General features: G+C 54.6%; 1 protein-coding gene across 1 annotated transcript in view; it reads left to right on the top strand.

The window, feature by feature from the left end:
* Positions 1 to 19,831, top strand: part of ARHGAP35 (Rho GTPase activating protein 35) — a 116,217-nt gene extending 96,386 nt beyond the window's left edge. Inside the window, exons 4-7 of the mRNA XM_090259002.1 lie at positions 10,101 to 10,178; positions 11,797 to 11,928; positions 18,540 to 18,645; positions 19,415 to 19,831. Of these exons, the coding sequence (XP_090115128.1) occupies positions 10,101 to 10,178; positions 11,797 to 11,928; positions 18,540 to 18,645; positions 19,415 to 19,772 (674 nt within the window). The 3' untranslated portion in view covers positions 19,773 to 19,831. The remainder of the gene's footprint in view (positions 1 to 10,100; positions 10,179 to 11,796; positions 11,929 to 18,539; positions 18,646 to 19,414) is intronic.
* The last annotated feature ends 3,039 nt before the right edge of the window (positions 19,832 to 22,870 follow it).

The raw sequence follows: 22,870 nt of genomic DNA, 5'->3' as shown, positions 1-22,870 counted from the left end.
TTGCTTCCCCATTATCCAGATAGTTTTAAAACAAAGCTTTCTTTACTGCCTTTGACTACCTCCCGTGTGCCCTCTTCTCACACACCCCCATTCTGTGCTTGCTTGTACAGTAAACACAAGTCACTTGCCTTCCAGAAATGCCCCTGTGCCGTCAGAGTGGGCAGGCGTTCCACTTGGCCTCCTGAAGATAAGCAGAGGTCACGGAGCTTGTGACTCGGCACTGCTGGCAGATTCCTCGGGACCCCGTGCCCGGCTGGAGCAGCACTGCCTGGCAAGCTGCCTGGGGAGCCCAGCAGCCAAAGAGAAGGCAGGCTGTTCCACAGAGTGATCCTGCCCTTCGGGCCGAGACAGAGCTAGTCTGGGTGGGAGCCCCGTCCCCTCCACAGCTTGGACAGGCCCTCCTGGCCTGGCTGTTCCGCTTGCACTTTCCCTCTGCAGCAGCGAGCTCAGTGAGACCGGCCGCTTGCCCTTGGCCCACTGAGTGCCCAGGACACTGTGCTGCCCCACAGGCAGGATGGCAGGCTGTCTGGGAACAGTGGCCCAGGGGATAGTGGTACCCACAGCTAGCTGCCAGTTCTTCTCTGACCTTCATGGAGTTGGCCTGACTGTGCCATCTAATTGTTACCTGGGGGAGCTCCTTCCTCCTTCGTGTGTGTGTGTGTGTGTGTGTGTGTGTGTGTGTCCAACTTCTTATCTCCACCAAAGCCAAGCCATATTCCTGCCGTAGAGAAGTGACCAACCCAGCCCTGGCCGGGTAGCTTGGTTGGTTAGAGCGTTGCCCTGATATGCTGAGGTTGTTGGTTCAGTCCCCCATCAGGGCACATATGAGAATCAACCAACGAATGCATAGTTGCATGGGACAACAGATCGATGTTTCTCTCTTGCTCTCTCATCAATCAATAAAAATTTTAAATAATTTTTAAAATTTCAAAATAAGTAAAAGTGAACAATCCAATTGGGAGAACTCAAACAGGAGAACAGATGCCTGACTTCTGGTCAAGATGGAGACATAGGTAGACACGCTTCACTTCCTTATGCAACCATAAGAAGGATCACAACTACTCTCAAAATAATAACACCCAGAGCTGCCAGAAAATTGAACTGTACAGAAGTCCGACAGCCAAGGATTTAAAGAAGCCATATTCATCCAGATGGGTAGGTGGGACAGCGACAGGGAGCAGGGGCGGAGAGGACATGAGGCAATGGCTGGCAGAACGGGCAGTCCCACGTTTACGTATGTTGGATAAAAATCGGGAGGGACACCTTGGGAATGAGCAATCCCAGCCCCAGGCCAGACCATGCAGCCCAGGGTTCCAGAACCGGGAAACTAAAGCCTTATAACTCCTGGCTGTAAAACCAGTGGGGTTTGGAGTGGCAGAAGAAACTGCGGGTCTCTCAGGAGACTCCATTTGAAGGGCCACATGATCCTAAAACATACAGAAACCCACCCACCCTGGGACCCACCACCAGGGCAACAGCTAGAAGGGTGCCAGTTGCATATGGGAAGGGGATAAAATGAATAGAAACAGGGTGAGTGCCAAGCAAGCCTCCAGCAGCCAGAGAGAGGCATTGTCCCCTCTCTGACCCCTTCCCCTCATACAGAGCCATGAAGCCGTGAAGCAGGTTGCCCTGCCCTAGTGAATACCTAAGGCCCCACCCCATACAGCTTAACAGGTACACCAAGGCAGGGAGTCAAAGCAGCTCTACCTAATACACAGAAACACACACAGGAAGCTGCCAAAGAAATATGGCCCAATGAAAGACCAGAACAGCCCAGAAAAAGAACTAAACGAAACGAAGATAGTCAACAGTCAGATGCAGAGTTCAAAACACTGGTGATAAGGATGCTCAGAGAACTCACTGAGTACAGCAAACGCATAAGGGAAGAAATGAAGGCTACACTAAGTGAAATAAAGAAAAGTCCACAGGGAACCAACAGTGAGGGGAAAGAAGCCAGGGTTCAAATCAGTGATTTGGAACGTAAGAAGAAATAAACATTCTACCAGAACAGAATGAAGAAACAAGAATTTTAAAAAATGGAGTGAATAAGAAGACTCTAGGTCATCTCCAAAAGTGCCAACATCAGAATCATAGGGGTGCCAGAAGGAGAAGAGGAAGAACAAGAAATTGAAAACTTACTTACATTGTAAATTGGAAATAATAGCCCTGATTGATGTGGCTCTGTTGGTTGGGTGTCCTGCAAAGTGAAAGATCGCTGGTTCAATCCCTGGTCAGGGCACATGGCCTAGGTTTTGAGTTTGGTACCTGATCAGGGCACGAACAAGAGGTAACTGATCAATGTTTCTCTCTCACATTAATGTTTCTCCCCCCCCCTTCCTTCCTTTCTCTCTAAAAATAAGTTAGTATTTTTTTAATGGGAATAATATAGTGGTGGTAGGTACACCACGATTGGGTTGTCATGAGGGTTTGCTGAGACAGTGCAGGGAGGACGCTTACCGCTGCGCCTGCGCCTGGTGTACGCACTGCGTAAATGTACACAGTTACTGCTGTAACAAACCTAATTTGGACCAGGGGTCGGGAGACCTCCCTAAGGGAGCAGCATTTAGACAGCCAAAAACTGGAGGTAAAGGTAGAAGGAACAACTTGTAGGAAGGCCCTGAGGCAGGAAGGGGTCAGTGCTCTGAGTCCCTGAAAGACCATGTGACTGGAGTGAAGGGGGCCGGGGAAGGGCACAGGCCGGGGCAGGGATGCGGGCCACCCAGGCCACGTGTGGAGAAGTGAATGTTTTATCCTAGATGTGGAGCGGAAGGATTGTAGGCCCGTGGGGACTACAATCACCTTTTCTGCCAGAGGATTACAGGCTTCTAACCTATAAAAAGTGATCTTTCTTAGTGAGGGAAGAGAGGCCAGAAAAGGAAGGACACTGGGCTGTTGTTGGTGGCATGGTTGTTCTTTTCGTTGTTTGTTGGCTGTCCAAAACCTGAAAGACATTAAACTGCCCTCATTAATGCTTGGCAGGAGCCTGTCTGCTACCTGGGGGCCTGCCGCAGAAGGAAAGTTGGCGTGACATGCGTGGAGCTGGTGGTGATAGTGGCCACACACTGTACCTGAGTGCTAGTTGGGGCTGTTTCTGTTTTGGCAGTTCTTTGTTTAGCCAGTGAGACTTGTCAGTGTAGTGGCACCAGCTGGGCTGGGCTTGCACTGGTGAAGTCACACTCAGAGCCCAAAGGACACTGGCACTCCTGGCAGGAGGGCCCCCAGCAGCTTGTGGCTTTGAACATTTGTGAACATGCTGCCGAGTGCAGTTTGCTAACCTTGATTATGGGCACGCTCACTTGACCTCCATCCCAGACTGCCCAGAACGGGCACTGCCAGCTCTAGGCTGGTGTGAAGTTGCCTTTGTCATTGTGGTTTCTTAAACGCATCTATTGGGTATGCATTTTCTTGAAAGTCAGGAAAAAACAGAGCCCCTTGTTTGGCTCAGCAGAGGCCAGAGCCCCCTTTCACAGTTAATGGCAGTAACGACATGGGTAACTTATAAAGGATGCCAGATGCGAGAGCCATATGATGCCCCAGACCTGGTGTGATATTTTCATCTCTTTCCCTCCAGATCGCTCTCCCTTCCTCTTCAGCCAGAGATTTATGATGTGGCTGTGTGTATGTACAATGGCGTTGGAAATTTATAAAAGCCACAGCGCCCAATTGTGGGGCTAACGCCCGGTCAGGCAGTCCTAATAGTGTTAGTGGAATTCTGTCGTGGGGAGAGAGGAGGTCTGGCATTGCCAGAAACAGATCCTGATTGACGAGGGCATTACGGAGGGAAGGCAGCTCACAAAGGAGCACTGGAGGGGCCAGAGTGACCGTAGTGTTCAAGTGATAGAAGAGCCAGAAAATCATTCCGAGCACATCCAAAACAGGAAGGCAACAGGGAGACCTGGTGGGGACTCGGTAATGTCATCAACAGTAGAACTTTATCACAGGAATAAAGCGAGGACGCTTTCCATCGGCTCCTTTCTATATGGAGAGGAGGCTGCATTTTCCCTCCAGCTCTTCCTCTTCAGTCCTCCAACTGACAGACGAGAACACTGAGCGTGTGTGAATGAAGACATGAATGCACATGACTAAACAGTGGAGGAATAGAAAATCCTCATAACCCATAATGAATCCGGCATTTGTGGGATGCACCCGACATGCAGTACTTGAGGAGAAGGGACGGAGTTAACATCGGAGGAAGTAGCATGTTTAAATGCACAGACAGTGGAACAGAGTGAGCCCGTTCAGATCCTGCCCCCGCCGCCTCCTCAGCTCTGTGGCCTTGGGCAAATGGCTTAGCCCTCTCGGAGCCTCCATTTACTGTCTGTAAAAAGGGAATAAAAATAATATTTACCTCAAGGATTCACTTGATACTTCTAGTGAAGAGCTTAGAAAAGTGCCTGGGCGCCTGGCTTTACTGTTCCCATGCACATTACTGCTTCAGTGCCCCAGCCAGGGGCACATTACCTCCCTTCCTCTGTGCGGCCTCAGTGCTCACACCTCACCAAGTCATTACCAAACATCCCGAAGTTTGATAAGGGCCCCCGGCTCCGAGAGGCGGGGTCGTTTGTCCCCAGTCACGCAGCCAGCTAGCTTATAAGACAGGGCCAGGATCAGAATCAAGGTCACTGTGCATGTTTTTAAATATTTTTCGGCAGACTGGCTTGTTTTGGCTGAGCCCTCAGTATAGGCCATGTTTACAGGCCGGTGCCTCCGCTGAGGCTTGTTCAGAGCATAGAGAACAGGCAATGGCAGGCCTCCACTGTGGGCTTCGCCTAGGTTATCTCGTGTTCCCCTCGCCGCAGTCTGAGAAGGTAGGTGATAATCCGCTGCGAGTCAGATGATTCGAACCCATGTCTCCCTGACAGCAAAGCTCCTCCACTCGCTCGCTTCCCACTTAGGTCATTAGGATAATGACCGTAAGGTAATGTCTAAATGCACACCAACCATCAGGGGATGAGATGGGCACTGTTCTCTCTGCTGTGCAGAGAAGGGAACAGAGGCACAGCACCCTGCTGTCTGCAGCCAGCAAGTGGCTTCTGCTTTTGACCTAAATGCTCTACTGTCCCTCATCTTTTCGTCTTCCATTGAGGCTAGGGTACTGCAGTGTGACCCTCAGGCAACAAACTGCAGATACACAGATGGCGTTTGACCCAAAAGCAGGGCTTCTTATCCGGTCTCCCTGCTCAGGCTTCACCGAGATAGTTTGGATTTCTGCATGCTCAAGGGAGTTCGCTACTCTCCCTGAGTTCTCGCACCCCTCTGGCCTTGAAAGCCGGCCGGCTGGAGACGTGACCTCTGAGAGGCAGGCGGGAGAACGAGCGCAGTTTGTCACGTGCATTTCTCTCGACCGAAGCTTAGGAGTTAAGGCCTATCTGGTGTGGAGCACTTTAGAGCACTAGCAGCTCTAAAAGTTGTTTCTTTAAGGGATTAAAGCGCTGAGTTTTATATCTGAATATAGAAAGTAAAAAAACGAGTCAGAGTTTGTCCTGGAGGAAGCATTGATTTGTACTAGAAAGGAAGCAAGAGGACCCGAGTCCTGGTGTGACTGAGCAGGGCCACGGTCTGGCCCGGGCTGACTGCGGCGTGACTTCTGGCCGAGAGCACCAGCGTGAGATGTGGGCCTGAGATCCAGGAATAAAAGCTGTCTTGGACATTTCAGAACACCAGGCGCATTCCAGGACAGGAGGTAATTCTCCCCCTTGAGTTCCAAACTCCTGCTGTCACCCGTTCATTTTCCTGATGCCCCTCGTCTGCCAAGTGAGTGCCGCAGGCATCTGTCCGTAGCCAGGGTCAGTGGCATTTGCCCTGACGGGAAACTCAGGGCAAAAAGTGCCCATTCTGAGCCCCCGGAGCACCTCACGGCTGGCACTGGGGGGCCATCCAGCCTTCTCTGTCAGCGAAGTACTTTGGCAGGAGACCGTGCCTGAAAGGCTCTGGAAAGGAATGGATCTGCCATCTCAGTGCTCAGTAAATATTGAAAGAAAGAATAAAGTCTCTTTGCTTTTCTCTTTACTATTTTTTAACATTTTTATGAAAGTCATACCTGGCCAGGGTTAAAAGTGGCAATAATTCATAAAGGCTTGCTTACATAGAAAAAGCAGCAATTCTAATACTTTTTGGAAGTGGTCTTTGTTCCTAAAATATCTGGTATTTATTTTTCTTTGTGTATCGTGCCTCCATCCCCACCCCCACCCCCCACCCGCCAACTTTTTGAGTGATAGGATTCAAGAGCCAGAGAGAGCTTAAGGGCGGGGCCATCTCCTGGAGTGGCGGTCCTCAGGGCGGGCTCCCTGACCAGCCACATCAGGTTCACCCGGAACGTGTGAAATGCAGGTTCTTGGGCCCACCCCAGACAGACAGAATCAGAAACTCTACAAATGGAGCCCTGAAACCTGTATTACAGCAAGCCCCCAGGTGATGCGGATACAGGTGTGATTTTGAGAACCAATGTTTCAAACGTAAAAGAACACAGGCTCCGGGATCGGATAGGGTTCAAATCACAGCCCACTGGCTCTCTAACCTTGTGCATGTTACCCCTTGGCCTCTGCATTCCCGTCTCTAAAATGGGACTAGTAATAACCTCTCTGGGGCTGTCGTGAGAATTAATGTAAAATGTGTGGTAAGCGCTTAGCATTATATGCCTCACACATAATAAGCGGTCAGTTTATTGTTAACTATCTTCTCAGAGCAGGTATTAAGGTTTTTGAACAGCATTCTAGACAGACGGCCATCCAGTGAGGGGGGAGTTCAAAAGCTCTGGCCCATTCCAGGGAAGACAGCTGTAGCTGCGCATAATTATTTTATATATTGAGAGAATATTTGCCTTCCTGTATTTTCCATTCTTAGTTGGAGCTCTGTTCTCTTGAGCCATTGGAACAGAACTGTTCTGCATGGCAGTTCAGATATTTGAAGCTAGTGACCTTGGCCATTCTGAACTTCCTCTTGTTCTATTCCCAAAGATTAACTGAAACATAAAACCAGTAGATTGTTTGTTGTTCTTGTTTAAAGGGGGGGAGCTGTCACTGGAACTCTGCTTGTTAGCGGGTCTGTGGCAATTTCTGGTGTGTCAGGACGCCTCAAAGTTTGAGGTTGAAGCTTTCCCAGGTGGGATCTAGCCACGGAATAGACATCATGGTTGGGGGTTACTGTAGGAAAGGGCTCTGCTTTCTGCTGGCAGGTGTGAGCCCGTCATCCCTGAGAGTTTCTGTGTGGGCCCGTGGGTCCCATCAGGATGCACATCCCTGGGAACCCAGCCTCTGCCTGCAGGACCCCAGGCCTTCCCTGCTGTGGTTTGGGCTCCTCGGCAGCGACCCGTGCCGTGGCACATCCTGGTTCTTGCCCGTGTCCTCACCCTGGTCCCACGCTATCTCCTTCACTGACAGTCTTCGTGGCGTTCGGTCTGCTCCATGATTTGTGTTTTTATTTAATTGCTATCTAATTAGTAGTTGTGGAAAGTCACACTGGCCAAGCAAATAACACCTTTCCTAGATAATGCCATGGCATTGTGTAGGGCAGCGGTGGAATTGCTTTTTTTTAATTGGATTTCATAAAATAAACAAGTGTTCACATGACAGGAAATACTAAGTTGATGATTAATTGACACTGAGGAGCTGGCCTTGCACTTTCCCGCACCTTCCTTTCTGTGATCGTGGATCCAGGGCGGTTTCAGCAACCCACACCTGGTAATTTCCAGGTGGCTAATGTGCACTTTGTTTTCTGCCCTGTGATGTTGGGCAGGTGACCGTGAGGGGGCACTGCAGAGGACTCCTCTGTCAGAGCTGAAGGGGGCGCTGCCGGAGATGATGGAGTGGCCCAGGCTGCCGCTCTGAAGCGCAGGGGGCTCAGAACTGGGGCGGCGCCTCCTTGGCAGGCGCTTCAGACGCTCCCGCTCCTGGGGCCTTGTTTGCTTTGTCTTAGGGAGGGCTCATAGGTCAGGGGCGGTGCTCAGAAGACAGTTATTAAGGAGACTGGATAGGCTCATGTGTAAGCGCGTGATGTCACTTGAGATGTGAGGTAGATAGGAAGGGTCAGTACATCTGAGAACAGTTTAAAGAAGTCACAGTTTAGAGAAGAGACCACTGTAAAATGATGAGCTAGGGATGGAGCACAAGGTCCCAAGCGCAGTAGGGGATGTTCCAGCTCAACAGCTGCCCACCATGTTGGGGCCAGTGGGCTGCACTCACGTGGGTTATTTATTTCTGGGAGGGAAGACTGCTCTGGATGCCATGCGACGTCCAGAGCAGTGTGGAGACGAGGGGCAGGCGAAGCCATGTGCTTAGACAGCCTGCCTCCTACTCGCAGTTCAGTCGGAGCCTCACTCTTCTTGTTTGCATTCTCTTCGTCTAGGGGCTCCTGCCACAAGGGACTAGGGGCGCGGTGGCATCATCATTCTCCAGTAAATGGATGCGTGGCGGGCGGGTGCAGGGAAGCGCCTTCCTGCTCAGTGCCCAGTGCAGTGACCCTCAGGACCTGTGAGCACCAGCAGGGAGGGCGGCGGGGACGGTCACCACCAAGCAGGGCGCCTCTGGGGCCTCAGGTGTGGAAAGTGTCCACGCTTCTACACCAAGCGCAGTGATGGCAGCTCCCTCGTAAGCTAGACATTGCGTGATAGGGTGTCCTTGGGACTGATCCGTTAAACCCCTTTTCTCCGGGGTGAAAGACCTGTGTGCAGGTAACAGCTTTTAAGTCAGGGGATTGATGACTTTTGCTTCAGTGTTTTTCAAAGTTCACCTGCCACTAATCTGGGGTCACAGAAAGCAGGCAGGCTGACTGCTTTTATCTCGCTGGATGGCTGCCTCTCCAGAGGCGACCATTACAGTTATGGCCGATGTGGAGAACTTGGCTCTTAGGTGCTGCTAATTGACTGCAGGGTCTGCTCCCCTCCCCACTGCCTGCACCGCCTTCTGGTGTTCAGCGGTGGCTCCAGGGCACTTCCCCAGGCCCGTCAGCCAGCCAGAGCTGCTCCAAACCAGTCTTCAGAAAGCACCAGCCTTGGTTTGGCCACGAGAGCCCAGCTTGGTTGTCACAGTGACTTAATCGTCCTTTAGACTGTGGTCTAAGGGGGCGACAGTGGACTTGTCTTCCCTGAGAGGGGGAGGTGGAGTCAGGGTCTTGCTTAGAATCTGCTCCTCTGCCAAGGGGTGGGGACTAAAGGGTGCAGGACATCAGTCTGTCACTTGATACTTTATATTCTTCTATACTGTTTCATCAAATTTTAGGATTGGTTTTTCCCTTAACCTAACACAGTACACCCAGTAAGTTCCAGAGGATCGTAGAGTTAAATGGGTTTTTTTAGAAGGTATAAAAGAACAAGAAGAAAGAAATAGAACCTGTCTCACCTAAGAATAGGAACATTCGTTCTAGGCATAAAAACGAAGGAAGATATAAAGAAAATGACTGGTCTTGAAAACCCAAAATTTTTGAATTATGTACTTCAAAAAATTAAATATACAAAAGTAGAATACAGATAACAGAAAGGGGAAATGTAAATGTTTATAACATTAACACAGGCAATTGTTTAATATTCTAAGACATCTTTCAAGTAGAAAATAAGAACCACTCTTATAGGAAAATGATCGAGAATGTGAATAGGAAAGTCACAAAGCAAAAAGTTACACATTGCCAAGAATTTGTTAAACTTACTCGCTATCCAAAAAAAACATAATTGTGGGTTATTTCTAACAGTGAACACTTGGGAAAGCCTTACTGATTAACAATAGGACTATTTTTAAAGTTGTTATATTCTTTGATGTCTTTAAAACCATGTAAAAAAAAAAGAACAGTTAATGGTTAGAGTAAGCTAACAACATACTTTGTAAGTGAAAGGAGTGGGTTCAAACAGTATTATCTTCATTTTGTTTAAAAAAATTAAAATTCAGGAGCATACATCAAACTAGACAAAGTTATCTTTGGCTGACGTATTTCTATATTATTTTAATTTTTACAGAATCAAGTATTTTAAAATTTTAAGTGAAAAAGAGCATGGGGGAAGTCAGGTTGATGCACACAGGAAACGCCTGGCCTGTTCCTGCCCCTGAGGGGCCCCGGGGCCCGCTCCTGCTCTCCGCTGCCCGCCCCTGACACACCTGCTTGTTTCTCCTCAGGACTGAGCACCGAGGGCATCTACCGGGTCAGCGGGAACAAGTCAGAGATGGAGAGTCTGCAGAGACAGTTTGATCAAGGTAAGGCCGCAGCCCACCGAGCATCAGAGGCCAGAGCCAGTCAGGACAACCGCGACAGCTGAGCTGCCAGTGGGGGAGCAGCAGTTTGGCTCTGGGGGTGCTTCTGCCACACACAGCCCCAGAGCAAGGGGTGCTGGCTCAGGAACTGAGAAAGAGAAAGCATGTGCCCAGTGAGCGTTGCTTCCATGGTCACACTGCCACAGAGGAGAGGGGAACAGGCTCTGTCAGCAAACGGAAACATTACCCTGCCAGGCCTGTGTCAGCCTGTCACCATGCACAGACACCGTTCTGGGTCACCGTGGCACATGCCTCGCTCACCACTGAAGGGCCTGGCCTCCCTGGGGCTGGGCCATGCAGGAGCAGTTACGTGCGTGGGGTATAAAAGTTAGGTTGAGGGGACAGTCCTGCCTTGCCAGGCCCCAGGAGTGCCCTCCCGAAGTCCCAGCACAAGAGAAAGAAAGCAAAGGGACCTGTGATTAGCAGAGCCTTGGGACCCAGGCTTCCAAAGCGGAACTCTTGTGAGTTAGACTCACTCTCAGCAGAGACTCCCATCCCCTAAGCTGGTCAGCGCTGAGAGGCCACGTCTGTTCTACCACAACCAGTAGCCAAACACTACCTCTTAGAACTGGGCACACTGTGGGACAAGAAGTCTCACCCACTGGTGCCAGAAGCAAATGAGCCAAAGCAATCAAAGTTCTCGGGTGTCACTGGCCAGAGAGGAAGGTAAGCTAAGGATCAAGTAGGATTTGACTCAACACGTAGCGGGGCCTGAGGAGCCCAAGCCGGGCTCAGAAGCCAGGCAGCCTGTGCGGGCCTGCGTGACAGCAGCGGCCCGTGCACAGCGGGAGCAGGCACCCTGCCCCGGCACCCAGGGCCACAGCACTTCGCGACACCACAGGTCCTGCGGGCGGGCAGTGGGAGCGGGCGCCGCACAAGAGGAGGGAAGCGCCTGTTAATCTTTTGGGGCAGGAAGCATGAGGTCAAAAAGAGGCTGCAGCCGTGCACTTTTACTGTATGTACGAGAACCTGTAACATCGCTTACACCCCAGATAGGAATATCTAATGACTGTGAGCAGATGATTTCCTGCAAACCAGGAGTACAATATGGTCTGAAAAGGGAAATCAGAGAGAGCGGTCAGTGGTGTCACGAGCTGGGAGGGGCCCGAGGGGGAAAATGAGTATCTGTCCTACCACCATGAAGGACGAGGATGGGGCAGCAGTCACGATTGTTGGTAATGTGTTTGTAACCCACCATGAAAAGTGGGCTGGCCTTTTGGGAAAACCCCCCTCTTCCTTCCCTGGGGAGCGGGGGGTGCCAGGAAAAGGGAGCAGCACATCCCAGCAGACACAGGAGCTACTGGGTGGCACAGAAGGATGACTTGGAAGGAGGCGTTGGCTGTTGGCCTCTGTCTGCAAATCTGAGAGCCTTTTTTAGCAGCACCCTGGCTGCTCCCATCCAGTCTGTGGTAGTGCTGAGCCCCTGCCCAGACTCCAGGGCAGCCCCGGGCAGCATCCCAGGGTCCTCGAGGTGTCTCTGACTTGCCCCAAGCACTGAGTTTCCCTTCTGCTTCTGCCCAGCTTGGGTCGGCCTGCCCTCACTCTCCCAACTTCCTTTCAGACCACAACCTGGACTTGGCAGAGAAAGACTTCACGGTGAACACGGTGGCTGGTGCCATGAAGAGCTTTTTCTCAGAGCTGCCCGACCCCCTGGTCCCGTACAGCACGCAGATCGACCTAGTGGAGGCGCACAGTGAGTCCCGGCCACCCAGCCTGGCTCGTGGGCCCCAGGCAGCAGCGGCACCACCGCCTGTGCTGGGCGAATCGAGGGGGAAGGGAGGGGGTGCAGCACCGTCAGATGGGTCCTGCCCTCAGGGAGCGGGCACTCTGGCTCTTGGAGCTGAGATTGAAAGGACATAAGGGAAAGGGGTCTCACAAGATGACACCAAAGGGGCTTGCAAATGGGGCCCCTGCCTTTATAGACCAGAGGGGCTTCTCTGAGGGGCCCCCAGACTCTCCGAGGTCAGAGCCTGGTGTGGGCGTCAGACTGCTCGAGTCCCTGCTCCGAGTGCCATGTCCTCTGACCTCCACTTCCTGTGTGACTGACTGTCCGTACTCCTGTTTACAAAGCGAGGTTGGGGGGGGGGGGGGTCTAGAGGCGGGGCTACCACAGACCTGTTGAGGGGTAGGTATTACTTTCCTTTCCCTCCTCTCGCTCTCCCCTCTTCTCTCGTCTCATTCACGGAAGCTAATGTGTAGTCTGGGGCCAGGCAGCCTCCAGACGGAAAGGGGCAGCACCAGTGGCCCCGACCAGATGGTCACTTGGGGGCTGCAGCAAGTCAGCACCTCTGGTTTTAAGAACCAGCTTTGCGTGCTGCCCTGGCCACCCACCAGCTGTTTCTGCCCTGGCCTGCCTCTCTCAGAAGGCATTTGTCCATCCAGTTGGGAACCTTCCCGCTGGGCCTTTGTGTAGTGCTGCAGAGTGGGGCTGACCTCTCGTGTGTGGCACTTTATACCTTTTCTAGCCAAAGGCAGCCTTTTTTCTTTCACTTTTTTTAAGATTTTTTTTTTTAATTTATTTTTAGAGAGAGAGGGCAACAAAGGGGGAGAGAGAGAGAGAGAGAGAGGTCCCTGTGTGGTTGCCTTTCACGCACCCACAACCCGGACACATGCCCTGACTGGGAATCAAACCGGTGACCTTTGATTCGCAGGCTGGTGCTAAGTCCACTGAGCCACACCAGCCAAAGGCAGCCTTCTTAATTTGCACTTCTGGTAGATCAGAACCCCCAGAAACAGGCATTGTTCTGCAGCAGAAGGGAGTGTCTTTGCCAGTGACCAAGTGGGTAGGGAAGAGGAAAGGGAGCCATCGTCCTCAGACCCCAGGACATTAGTCTCATCCTGTCACCACCCAACTGAAAAAGGGCATTTTGAGCAAGCAGTTTACTCTCAAGGCTGATGATGTGGCTTCAGGGAGCAGAGGGGCTGGCAGAAGCCCACCCTCAAGCTGTGGAGGTGCCCCTGTCAGGACCCGGCTGTTGCAGGGCTGTGGGCCCCTGCAGCCACCTTTCCGTGGCCTGCGTTTCCCGTGGTGTTTGTTTCCACAGCCTGGTGCAGCCTGCAGCTTTTAGCCACACAGTCTCAGGGAATTACAGTTGCTCACAGCTCCTAATCCTGCCCACGCCCAGCAGGGATGGGGCAGAGGCACATAGCTTTGGGACTGTCATAGGCTCACCTGGCCTTCTTTCCCATCTGCCTCCTCAGGACAGGAGTCAGGGTTTCTCCAGATGCGTTGGGGGTGGGGACAGGTGTTGGCTCCTTCTCTGACCCCGCTGTCCTGATAGAGGTCCTCTCAGACATCCCTTCTCCATGGACTGCAGGCTGGCTCAGATATGAAACGCATAGGAAACCGCCACCGGAGCCAGCTTGCGTTCTATCTACCTGAGCTTGTCTCTGGGCGGAAGTTGGGAAGAGGGGGTGTGGGCTGGTACCCAGCTTGCTGGGAACTGGGGCATTCCGGCCCTCATGTGTCTTGAGCTGGCGCCATCTAGAGGCTTGTAGAGTGTCCTGGCACCACAGAATCCCATTGTCTCTGCCGGGGAATTGCTGACTTAGCATCTTTTTGTTTTTGGAGGGGGTGAGGGCTGAGGAGGGAGGTGTTATTGATAGGGAATCTGCTGCCCTTCCTGCAGCAGCTTCCGTAACTTCCAGTGCCGAGGAACCAAGGAACTGAGCTTCTTGCTGCTCCTGCAGCCTGAGAAGGGGTGGAGGTTTTCTGCTTCCTATTCCTATTGTGTGTTTCCTGTGCCCCGAGCCAGTCTGTCAGCTGGGCTGTGTCTGCAACCTGGTGGCACGGGGAGTGTGCTTCGCTGACCTGGCACCTCTCACAGCCCAAGCAGGCCCAGTGAAGAGTGGGGCCAGCTGAGCCAGGGACACCAACCAGGAAGTGTCGCAGTGAGTGGTCAGGGACTTGGAACAAAGATCCTCAGGCCCAAAAGTAGCTGTTCACAGCCTGGCTGAGTTTCCATGGCAACATCAACTTGACTAGCTCTTTCCACTTAATACCTAAGAACTGTTGTCTGTGTGTGTTCAGGGCTTGGAAATGGTTTCAGATCGCATCACAACAAATACTAAGCTCACTATCAAATCGTTTTGTTAGCTCCATAATTTCACAATATTAAACATGCTGAAAATGTGCCCAAAACTAGATTTTTTGTGTGTATGATTATTCACCAGTTAACTCTGCCACATTCAAGGTGTTGTGTGGGAGATTCAGAAGTGAATAACAGCACACCGCTGGGGAGTAGAAGTTGCGGCTTGACCTTGGGTGCTGAGATATTGTCCCTGCCCTCCCCGGGTGCACATTTAAGCTATCTGCCAGAAAGAATGAAGCAAGCTGAGCTGGAAATGCAGAAAATGCAGTGAGGTTGAGTGAGGTAGAGGGCTTCATGGAAGAGGCGGCATGAGGCAGACACAGAGCTTTGAGTTCCCCATTCCCTCTTATCCTTGTACCTCACCTCAGCCTTCACTTGTTCTTGCTCCACATCTTTTCCTCCCACGATACCCATGGCCCCACCACCACCTACCTGGAATCCCTCTGGTTCACCCAGTGCCCCACAGCCCTGTCCTGTGTCCTTTGTGCCAGAAGGGGCCCTAAAGCTGCCTCTTTTTCAGTGCAGAGGTTGTGAGCCAAAGGACCTTTGACTCCAGGGCGTTATCCCCTCCCCTGTAACTGCATGTAAGGTGCAGGCGTGCGTTGTAGTCCACAGAGAAGACCAGTAGCTTTCATCACGTTGTCAAAGGGATGGATGCATGACCCAAAATCCTAGCACGGGCTAGCCCCTGCCTCAGTCTGGTGGGCTGGGCAACAGTGAGCAGTTATGCATGGTGATGCCTCCAGGAGGTGGACACCCAGAATCTTCCAGAGTGAGGTCTCGGCCCCAGAGCTGTTTCCCGCCTGAAGCAGAGGTGCGGCCTGCGTGCCTCACTGAGGGGTGCAGCCCTGAGCTGTGTGCTGTCCTCTTCTGGTGGTGCAGGTGCGCCAGCCGTTCAGACTATCAGGGATGCTCCTGGAGGCACTGAGCTGGGCAGCAGTAGACCCGAGCCTAGAGCCTGGTTGGCAGCCGGGGAGCCACAGATGGCAGCAGAGTGGCACAGCCAGGGCAAGAATGGTGTTTGAGACCAGAGTGTCTGGCACCAGTTTCTGTGACCTTGAACCAGTGTTTTACTTCTTTGAACCTTGGTTGATCTTTATACCATGAGGGATGTGTTCAGTTAGACTCTAAGGTCCCCAGTGGCCTCTATCTGTCCCCTTCTCTTCCTCCTAAGTTCTTGTGGTCTCAGTTCTAAATTGCCTGGTCTCTGTCCAGACTTGGTCTCGGCTCAACTGGCCTAAAAATGCCTCTTCTGTAGGGGCTTGCTGCCTCAGTTAGCTGGCACCTGATTTCAAAAATGTGCATTAGCTGAGGGGGCCAAGTCCTGTAACTGCCACCCTTCGAACAGGATTGCTGAAGTCGGAGAGGGTGCCGCAGCCAGGCAGCAGGCGGGCGGGTGATCCAGAGCAGGTGTGCCGACCGGGAGGCAGGGCCTGGGGCCCACCCCACCGCCCCTCCCCCCTCCCAGCCTTGTGCCCTTGGCGTTGCCTCTTGAGCAGGTTTCCTCAGCCAGCCTGTGGGGTGAACCCAGCCTCACCTTCACTCAGGTGGCGGTGAGGGCTACAGAAAGGGGCTGTAAAGTCCTCCTGCCAGCGTTCCAGCATATCTAGAGGTCCTTAGTGGTTGGGACTACTGTGGGAAGCCTGCCAGTTAGGGCGGGAGCAGGCCCCCCAGCACTGCTGGGCTTTGCTTGCTTGAGGGAAGTGAACAAGGTCAGTCAGAAGGAAATCAGCAAGATGGGCCTTGATTTTCGTGTGGCAGATGCAGGGCTGGGCTTTGCCCTGGGAGGCTTCCTCTTGCTGTCCTTGATGGCCCCCTCCTCCCACAGCACGCTCGTGGGCACGTACCACGCAGCTAGTGGGAGGACAGGAGAGGGAGCACGAGGAGGTGGCCATCGAGGTCCTTATTGGCCACCTTGCTGCCTCAGCAAGGTAGCTGGCATTCCTGGGAGTGGTCTGTGAATTTCTGCCACAGCAGACTCGGGCTCAGTAACCCCCACCCCGCCCTCTCCGCCCCCAGCGCCACCCGAGGAAGAGCGAGAGGAAGCAGCCCTCCTTGTTGCTCAGGGGATAGGAAGGAGAGGGCATCCCAGGCGGCCGGAGGCCTTGCCAGCCCCGTTTCCTGCCTCCAGCCAGGGGAGCGGGGGTGGCGGGCCCCACGGTGAAGGTGCTGCCATTGAGCGCCCGATGGCAGCAGACATAGCCGTGTGTGTCATGGCACCGAGGGGAGAGCTGGGCGGCTGAGCTCGCGTCCGGGAGGGGCACGGCGACTGTTCAGTGAGACGCCCGAGCCGGGCGCATGCTCCGAGCGTTCGCGCGTCCTCTTAGCGCAGCTCGCTGTTTTTAAAGTGCATTTGTTCTTGAAACTTAACAAGAAAGGGTTTTGAAACTCGAGGCCGGAAAGAAAGTGGGCCCTTGAGGTTGAACCCTTAAAATAAATCTTGGATTTAAAGAAATGAAACTGATAATGGTTCCACATAATTAGTTTCTGTGGGTTTTTCAGTCATTTTCTAACAAGGCAAATGTTCCCAAGACATGTGTTTTTATCAGGTCACTCTAGTCAAAAAATGTGCCCCGTCTCATGCCCATTGGCCTGCCAGCAAAAGCCCTCCACAGCGCGTCCCTGCCCGTCTCACAGCCTCCCCGTCACTGGGGTTCTGAAAGCCAGCCTCGCCACCGGGTGTTTGCTGTCAGGGCTCTTCGCGTCGCGGGGCATCTTCACTGAGTGAGGGAGGCGCTGCCATCAGCCCCTTTTGCAGACAAGGGGACTGACACGGATGGTTCACTTCCCCAAGGTCACACAGCTGCTTGGCGGCAGAGACAGGCCTCGTACCTGTGACCACGCGGGTCAGACTTGGGCTCTGAGCCCCTGCCCAGCCCTCTCTGTGCCTCCCCAGCCTCCTGGCTGGCTGTCTCTGTCCCATGTGCCCCTCCCTGTCTAGCTTGAGCCAGGCTCTTCTCTAGCACCTCCCCAGACTGTGACGCTCTGGGCCCGTTGCCTGCAGCAGAGGTTCCGAACTCAGAGGCCACGAGCTTCCTGAAGAACACACGGGTCTGGGGAGCCCACGAACATCCAGGCTCAGGCAGACTTGTACACTGCTTGTTTGTGGGGAGAGGGCCCAGTGCTTTCCTCCATCACAAAGGAGCCTGTGCCCCAAACCAACTAGGAACCATCATCATATTTATTAATGGACCCCTCCCACCCACCCCCACAATCCTCAGCTGTGGGACAGCTGCCATTCTTCATGGGACAGCCCTCCTGTGGGATTTCTAGGCCCTGGAGTCCTAGACACACCCTTCAGTGCCAAGCCGTAGCCATCGGGATGGCTGCCCACACTCAGAGAAACCTGTCTTGGCCACCTGGCTCTAGGGGGCTCTGGGTCCGTTTACCTCACCGGCCCCAGCCGGCTGTCCCAGCCAAGATGGCCCACACCCACTTGGGGAGGGGGCAGCCCAGACCCCAGCCAGCACACTGGTCCCCACTCAGCGTCTGCAGCCTTTCTGGGCCTCAGATTCTCCACCCTTGAAATGGGCTGGTAACAGCCCCTGCCTGTTAGGCTTGTGACGGCTAACTGAAGCAGGCCTGGCGTGGGTGAAGCGCTTCGTTCGGGTGAGCTCATATTCACGGTCCTAGTACATTAGGATTCTAGGATGAGCAAAGTGTGAGCAGGGGGGGAACAGGTAGACCCTTGGATGGACTGCATGAGAATCCCCCACATCAGCTCCCCCGGTAGGAAAGCACAGAGCCCTAGTTTTGTGACAAACCGCCCCCCCCCCCCCCCTTGACAGTCTGCTGGCGTGGGTGGGTGGCAGCACTCACCCGTCTGGTCAGGAAGCAAGCAGGCTTTCTTCCTTGAGATGCCTGTCTCCACGGGCAACCAGATGAGCAAAGAATGGTGTTCTTTCTTTATGGTGGAGTCTCGTTGGATCGTTGAGTCTCGGGTGGTGGGGGCCAGGAAGCTCCAGGCATGTACTGTTCCCCTGGGCGGGGACCTGGGACCCAGAGGTAGGCCTGACCCCAGGCCAGGCCACTGCCAGGTGTGCTATGGTGGGCACCAGCTCTGGGGTTGGCCTTGTCTAAAAGCCCTGGGCTACCCTCAGAGAAGGTCCAGCAGAGCCACTGGTCTCAACAGCTGCCCAGGACCAGTGTCTGCTTTGGGCCCCAGGACACCCCAGCCGTGGCCATGGGAGTCTCGGGTTTTCTCTCTCCTCAGAAATCAACGACCGGGAGCAGAAGCTGCATGCGCTCAAGGAGGTGCTCAAGAAATTTCCAAAGGAAAACCACGAAGTCTTCAAATACGTTATCTCTCACCTGAACAAGTATGTTGCAGGGCTTGCTGTGCAGTCTTCCCTCCTTCAGAAGTCGCCCATCAGGGCCAGTTAGCAGCAGGATGAGGCTGAGCAAGGCTCCGTCCTTGGCCTGGTGATGGGGGCCCCCCGGCCTGCCAGGGGTGCTGATCCACCTCCGCGGTGCACATCTGGTTCAGGGTTCCACCCTAGTTCTGCTGAGAGAGGGCCACATTGCCCCAAGCAGGCCGAAGTCCTCTCTCCAGTAATCTGGGTTCTTCGGTCTGTGACAAAATTCCTCACCAGGACAGGCGTGCTATGAAAAAGAGCGAGCCCCAGACAAGGGGTGCAGGAGCTGCGGTCAGGAGCCTGCTGACGGCGTGTGTCCCAAATCATTCCTGCAGAGCGTCTGTCTCCCAGGCAGGCCTGTTTTGCATCTTGGCAAGGCTGGAGACACACACTCCCTGTCTGTGCACAGCCAGAGCATTGTCACCCACGTTGGTGGTCTGGGAGTGAGTCCCTGAGGCAGTGTGTTCATCCTCGAGGCTTGGGGGTGGGGGGGACACGGCTCTCATGACCTAGGGCCTCGGAGCTGCTCCTTGGGGCCTTGCTGTGTGGGTCACTAGAGCAGAGGACAAGACATGGAGAGCTGTGCCTGGGGCTTTTCTGTTCTCAGGCTGTGGGAGGGCAGGCGGGGTGGCAGTGACCATGAGCACACACATGAGACGGGGCAGGGCATAGAGCCTCAACCAGGGCCCCCTGTCCCGTGCGGCTCTGACCATGGGTTTGCTGTCACCTGCAGAGTCAGCCACAACAACAAGGTGAACCTCATGACCAGTGAGAACCTCTCCATTTGCTTCTGGCCCACCCTGATGAGGCCCGACTTCAGCACCATGGACGCGCTCACGGCCACGCGGACCTATCAGACAATCATCGAGCTCTTCATCCAGCAGTGCCCTTTCTTCTTCTACAATCGGCCCATCAGCGAGCCTCCCGGGGCCACGCCCAGCTCCCCCTCTGCCATGGCTTCCACCGCACCCTTCCTCACCTCCACGCCCATTGCCAGTCAGCCGTCACCCCCCCAGTCGCCTCCGCCCACCCCCCAGTCCCCCGTGCAGCCACCACTCCCTTCCCAGCTTCAAGCTGAGCACACGCTGTGAGTCAGGTCCTGGGGCAAAAGGAGGCCGTCTTCTCTCTTCAAAGTGGTGGCGTTTGGCCTTGGACACAACCAGGTCCACTGGGGCAGGGGTGGGGAGGGTGTCCCCTCTCCCCTGTCACCTTCTCAAGACCTCAACGGTAGCACCAGCCAACAGCCCACCATAGGTTGGGCCATCAGGTGCCCTGAGCCCGGCACTCGGACCTGGGGCTGGCTGCAGGCAGTGGCCAAGGGGCTCTGCCCTTTGACGTGGACCCCGTTGAGGACTGAACTGGCCAGGCAGCGGCCCCAGTGGCCGTCCGCACGCTCACTGCTCCCCAGACCGCCTGCCGTGCACACTGGCTTCGGGGCGTCACCCATTGCTTGGACAGAGCCCCGGCCTTTGCCAGGGGAAGGAGGAGGTTCCGAGCTGCAGGCCGCCCAGGGCAGGCCTGGCGGCCCCTAAGAACACCCCCCAGCCATCTCTTCCCACCTTCCCTATCTGCACCCCCACTCCAGTGGAGGGTGTGGCCCATCGAGCGTGTGGGCCGGGGCTCTGCCGCCCCGAGGTACAGTGCTGGCCCGGACAGAGGGAGCGAGCTCTGCGCCCGCACCAGGCGGGAGTGCAGCCACCGCCCAGCGCTCCCACGCCCCCCCTTCCCGGGCTCGGGGTGCGTTCCCTTTGCAGCAGAGGAACACTGGAAGAAAAATGGAAAACCCATCTAATAACGTTGAAAAAGAAAAAGGAAGAAACTGCCGGAAGAAAAACGCAGACCTCAAGATTCAGCTCTCCTCCCACCTCTCATGAGAGGCAAACAGGCGGAATGTGGCCCTTCTCTTGCGAGGCCCCGGGCTGGTTGCCTGAGGTCCTGTCGGGGTCCCACTGACGTTCTGTCACCAGACCTCTTTTCCCCAAGAAGACAGTTTGAGTCCTTGGTGGGCAGAGCTGGGGAGACCAGCAGACCCGCACAGAACGTGGTCTGCCCTGAACACACTACAGTGCTATGGAAACACTACTTTGCGTGTGTTTGTGCGCGTGCGTGGGGGGTGGACAGCTAAGGGTGCTGGGGGTGCACTTGGGGTTTGGTTTAGTGTGTTTGGTGTTGAAGTGGAATCGTCATCCTGGGCCATGAAATGCCGTGTGGGCAGTGCAGTTTGCGGGAAAGTGGGCAGGGCAGGACGCTCTGCCGCCCCCGAGGAAAGCGCTGTGCCTGCCTGTCACACCATCACCTCCACCCCTCCCCTGGCCTCCCCGTCCCCTCAGCTTCCTGGTCACTGGCCCTGGGGAGGTCCTCTCACACCCACCTCTGCCCCACAAACACAGCAACCTCGCCAAGGCTGCTACAGAGACGGCTGTCCCCCACTCTGTGTGGCCCAGCCGTGGCCTCAGCAGTGGAGAAGCCCAACACTAAGGTACCCGGGGTGTGGGGTAGAGGGCCCCGCGTGCCACCCAGTCCTCCGGGCCTCTTTGCACTTTAAGCAGCACCTGTGGTATGTGGCCGATGCCCAAGGTCACCTCGGCTGGGTGGCCTGACAAAATTAAGAGGTGCCTCAGAATGAACCCCTTGCTCACCGACTTCTTCCTCTGGATAAGCTGGATACTTACAGTTTTTAGTTCTTGTATGGCAAAATAAGGTGCTTGGAAAAACTAAACTATCCTGCGAGTTTTCACCCCCTCTTTAGGAACACAAGTCAAAAAGCAAACCCAAGGTACATGACTGCTTCACGTGAACGCTGGGCGCTGAATGTCTCCTCTTCTGGGGAGGACGCTTCAGCTTGGGATAGGCTGGAGGGTGATGTGTGTGCGTTCTGACCCAGGTCGGCAGACCCCCAGGCAAGTACGGAAGTTGCTCCATTAAATTCATTTCTCCCTTTTTCTAGGTCATGCTCACCTACTCCCAGTCAGCCCTTCAGGGGTGCCTGCCACTACAGGGAAACCGTGAGGGTGGCATGGAGCCCCTGTCCCTGGTGTGAGCTAACAAGTGTGGCTTGGTTCCCTCCCGTTGCCCAGTGTGCACTGCCACCTCTGTGCTGACACACCCCTCCCCCACCCCGCCACCCACAACCTGGGCCCTGAACCAGGAACTCACAAGCCCTCAATGCTCCTCCCTTCCCAGGCCGACGCCCCATCCCCGAGGCTGCGCAGACGTGCAAGTGTTGGGGGGCAGCTGTGCTGCTTGCCCTCACCCCTGCGGAGACCGCCTCTGGCCGCACGGCGCCCCCTGGCGGCCGTCTGGAGCAGCCGCAGGGTCCCCTCACACCCCTTGTGTCCCGCCAGGGCTCTGAGGCGGTGCAGGCAGGGACTGGTGGCTCTTGCCTCATCAGAACCACAGTGGGCCGGGAGCACTGGAGGTCCCCTTTGTGTCTGCTCTGTTAACCTTTTAGCTTCTCTTTCTGCTTTTCCAGGCTGACTCGGGCTAGAGGACATCTCTTGGTGGTTCTGAGTTGGCACTGCCGCTAGCAGCAGTCCTGGGCCCTGGGCTTCAGCTGCCAGTCAGAGGTCTGCATTCGGACCGAGTGGGCACTCGGATGGGCCCCACAGGGAGAGCCAGGGTGTGTGCTGGGACACTGCCTTGAATGGACTGCACGCCACAGTTCGGAGCTGAGGGAGGGGCCGGCAGGAATTCGCCTTGGCCAAAGGGGTCAGCCAGGGAATGGGACTTGCTCCATGTCCCCAGCTCTCTCCCAGCCCCCCCAGCTGGTGTTCTTTTAAGTCCACAGACATGTAGCCACCATTCAGGGGATGGACAGCCGTTGGTTGTAAGCAGAAGACTGATCCCAGGTGTGGCAGGGATGCTGCCGGAGGGAGGGGGGTGGCCCACGGTTAGGAGCGTGGCACGTGGATCTGCCCTGACTTCTTGGCTGTGTTGCACATCAGATATGACCCTTCTATCATGTCAGGCTTCCATCGCTCGACATTTTGAGGCGGGGCGCCGAGTGAAGTATGCAGTGCCGCTTTTGTGTGCTCAGCACCCCATGGCCACCTTGGACTTCCTGCTCAGGGCAGGACACGTGCTCCTGGGAGATTGTTGTAGTGGAATGTGTGTCTGCTGGGGTGGGCAGGAGGCGATGTCATAGGAGCAGCGCACTACCCAACAGGCCCAGGAGAGTGCCCTGTCCCCT

Source organism: Furipterus horrens, unplaced genomic scaffold, assembly GCF_987537825.1.
Source record: "Furipterus horrens unplaced genomic scaffold, mFurHor1.1.pri manual_scaffold_13, whole genome shotgun sequence".
In the NCBI taxonomy this organism is placed as follows: Eukaryota; Metazoa; Chordata; class Mammalia; order Chiroptera; family Furipteridae; genus Furipterus; species Furipterus horrens.
Note: the sequence above shows the minus strand (reverse complement) of the source record. Positions and strands in the feature narration are given on the sequence as shown.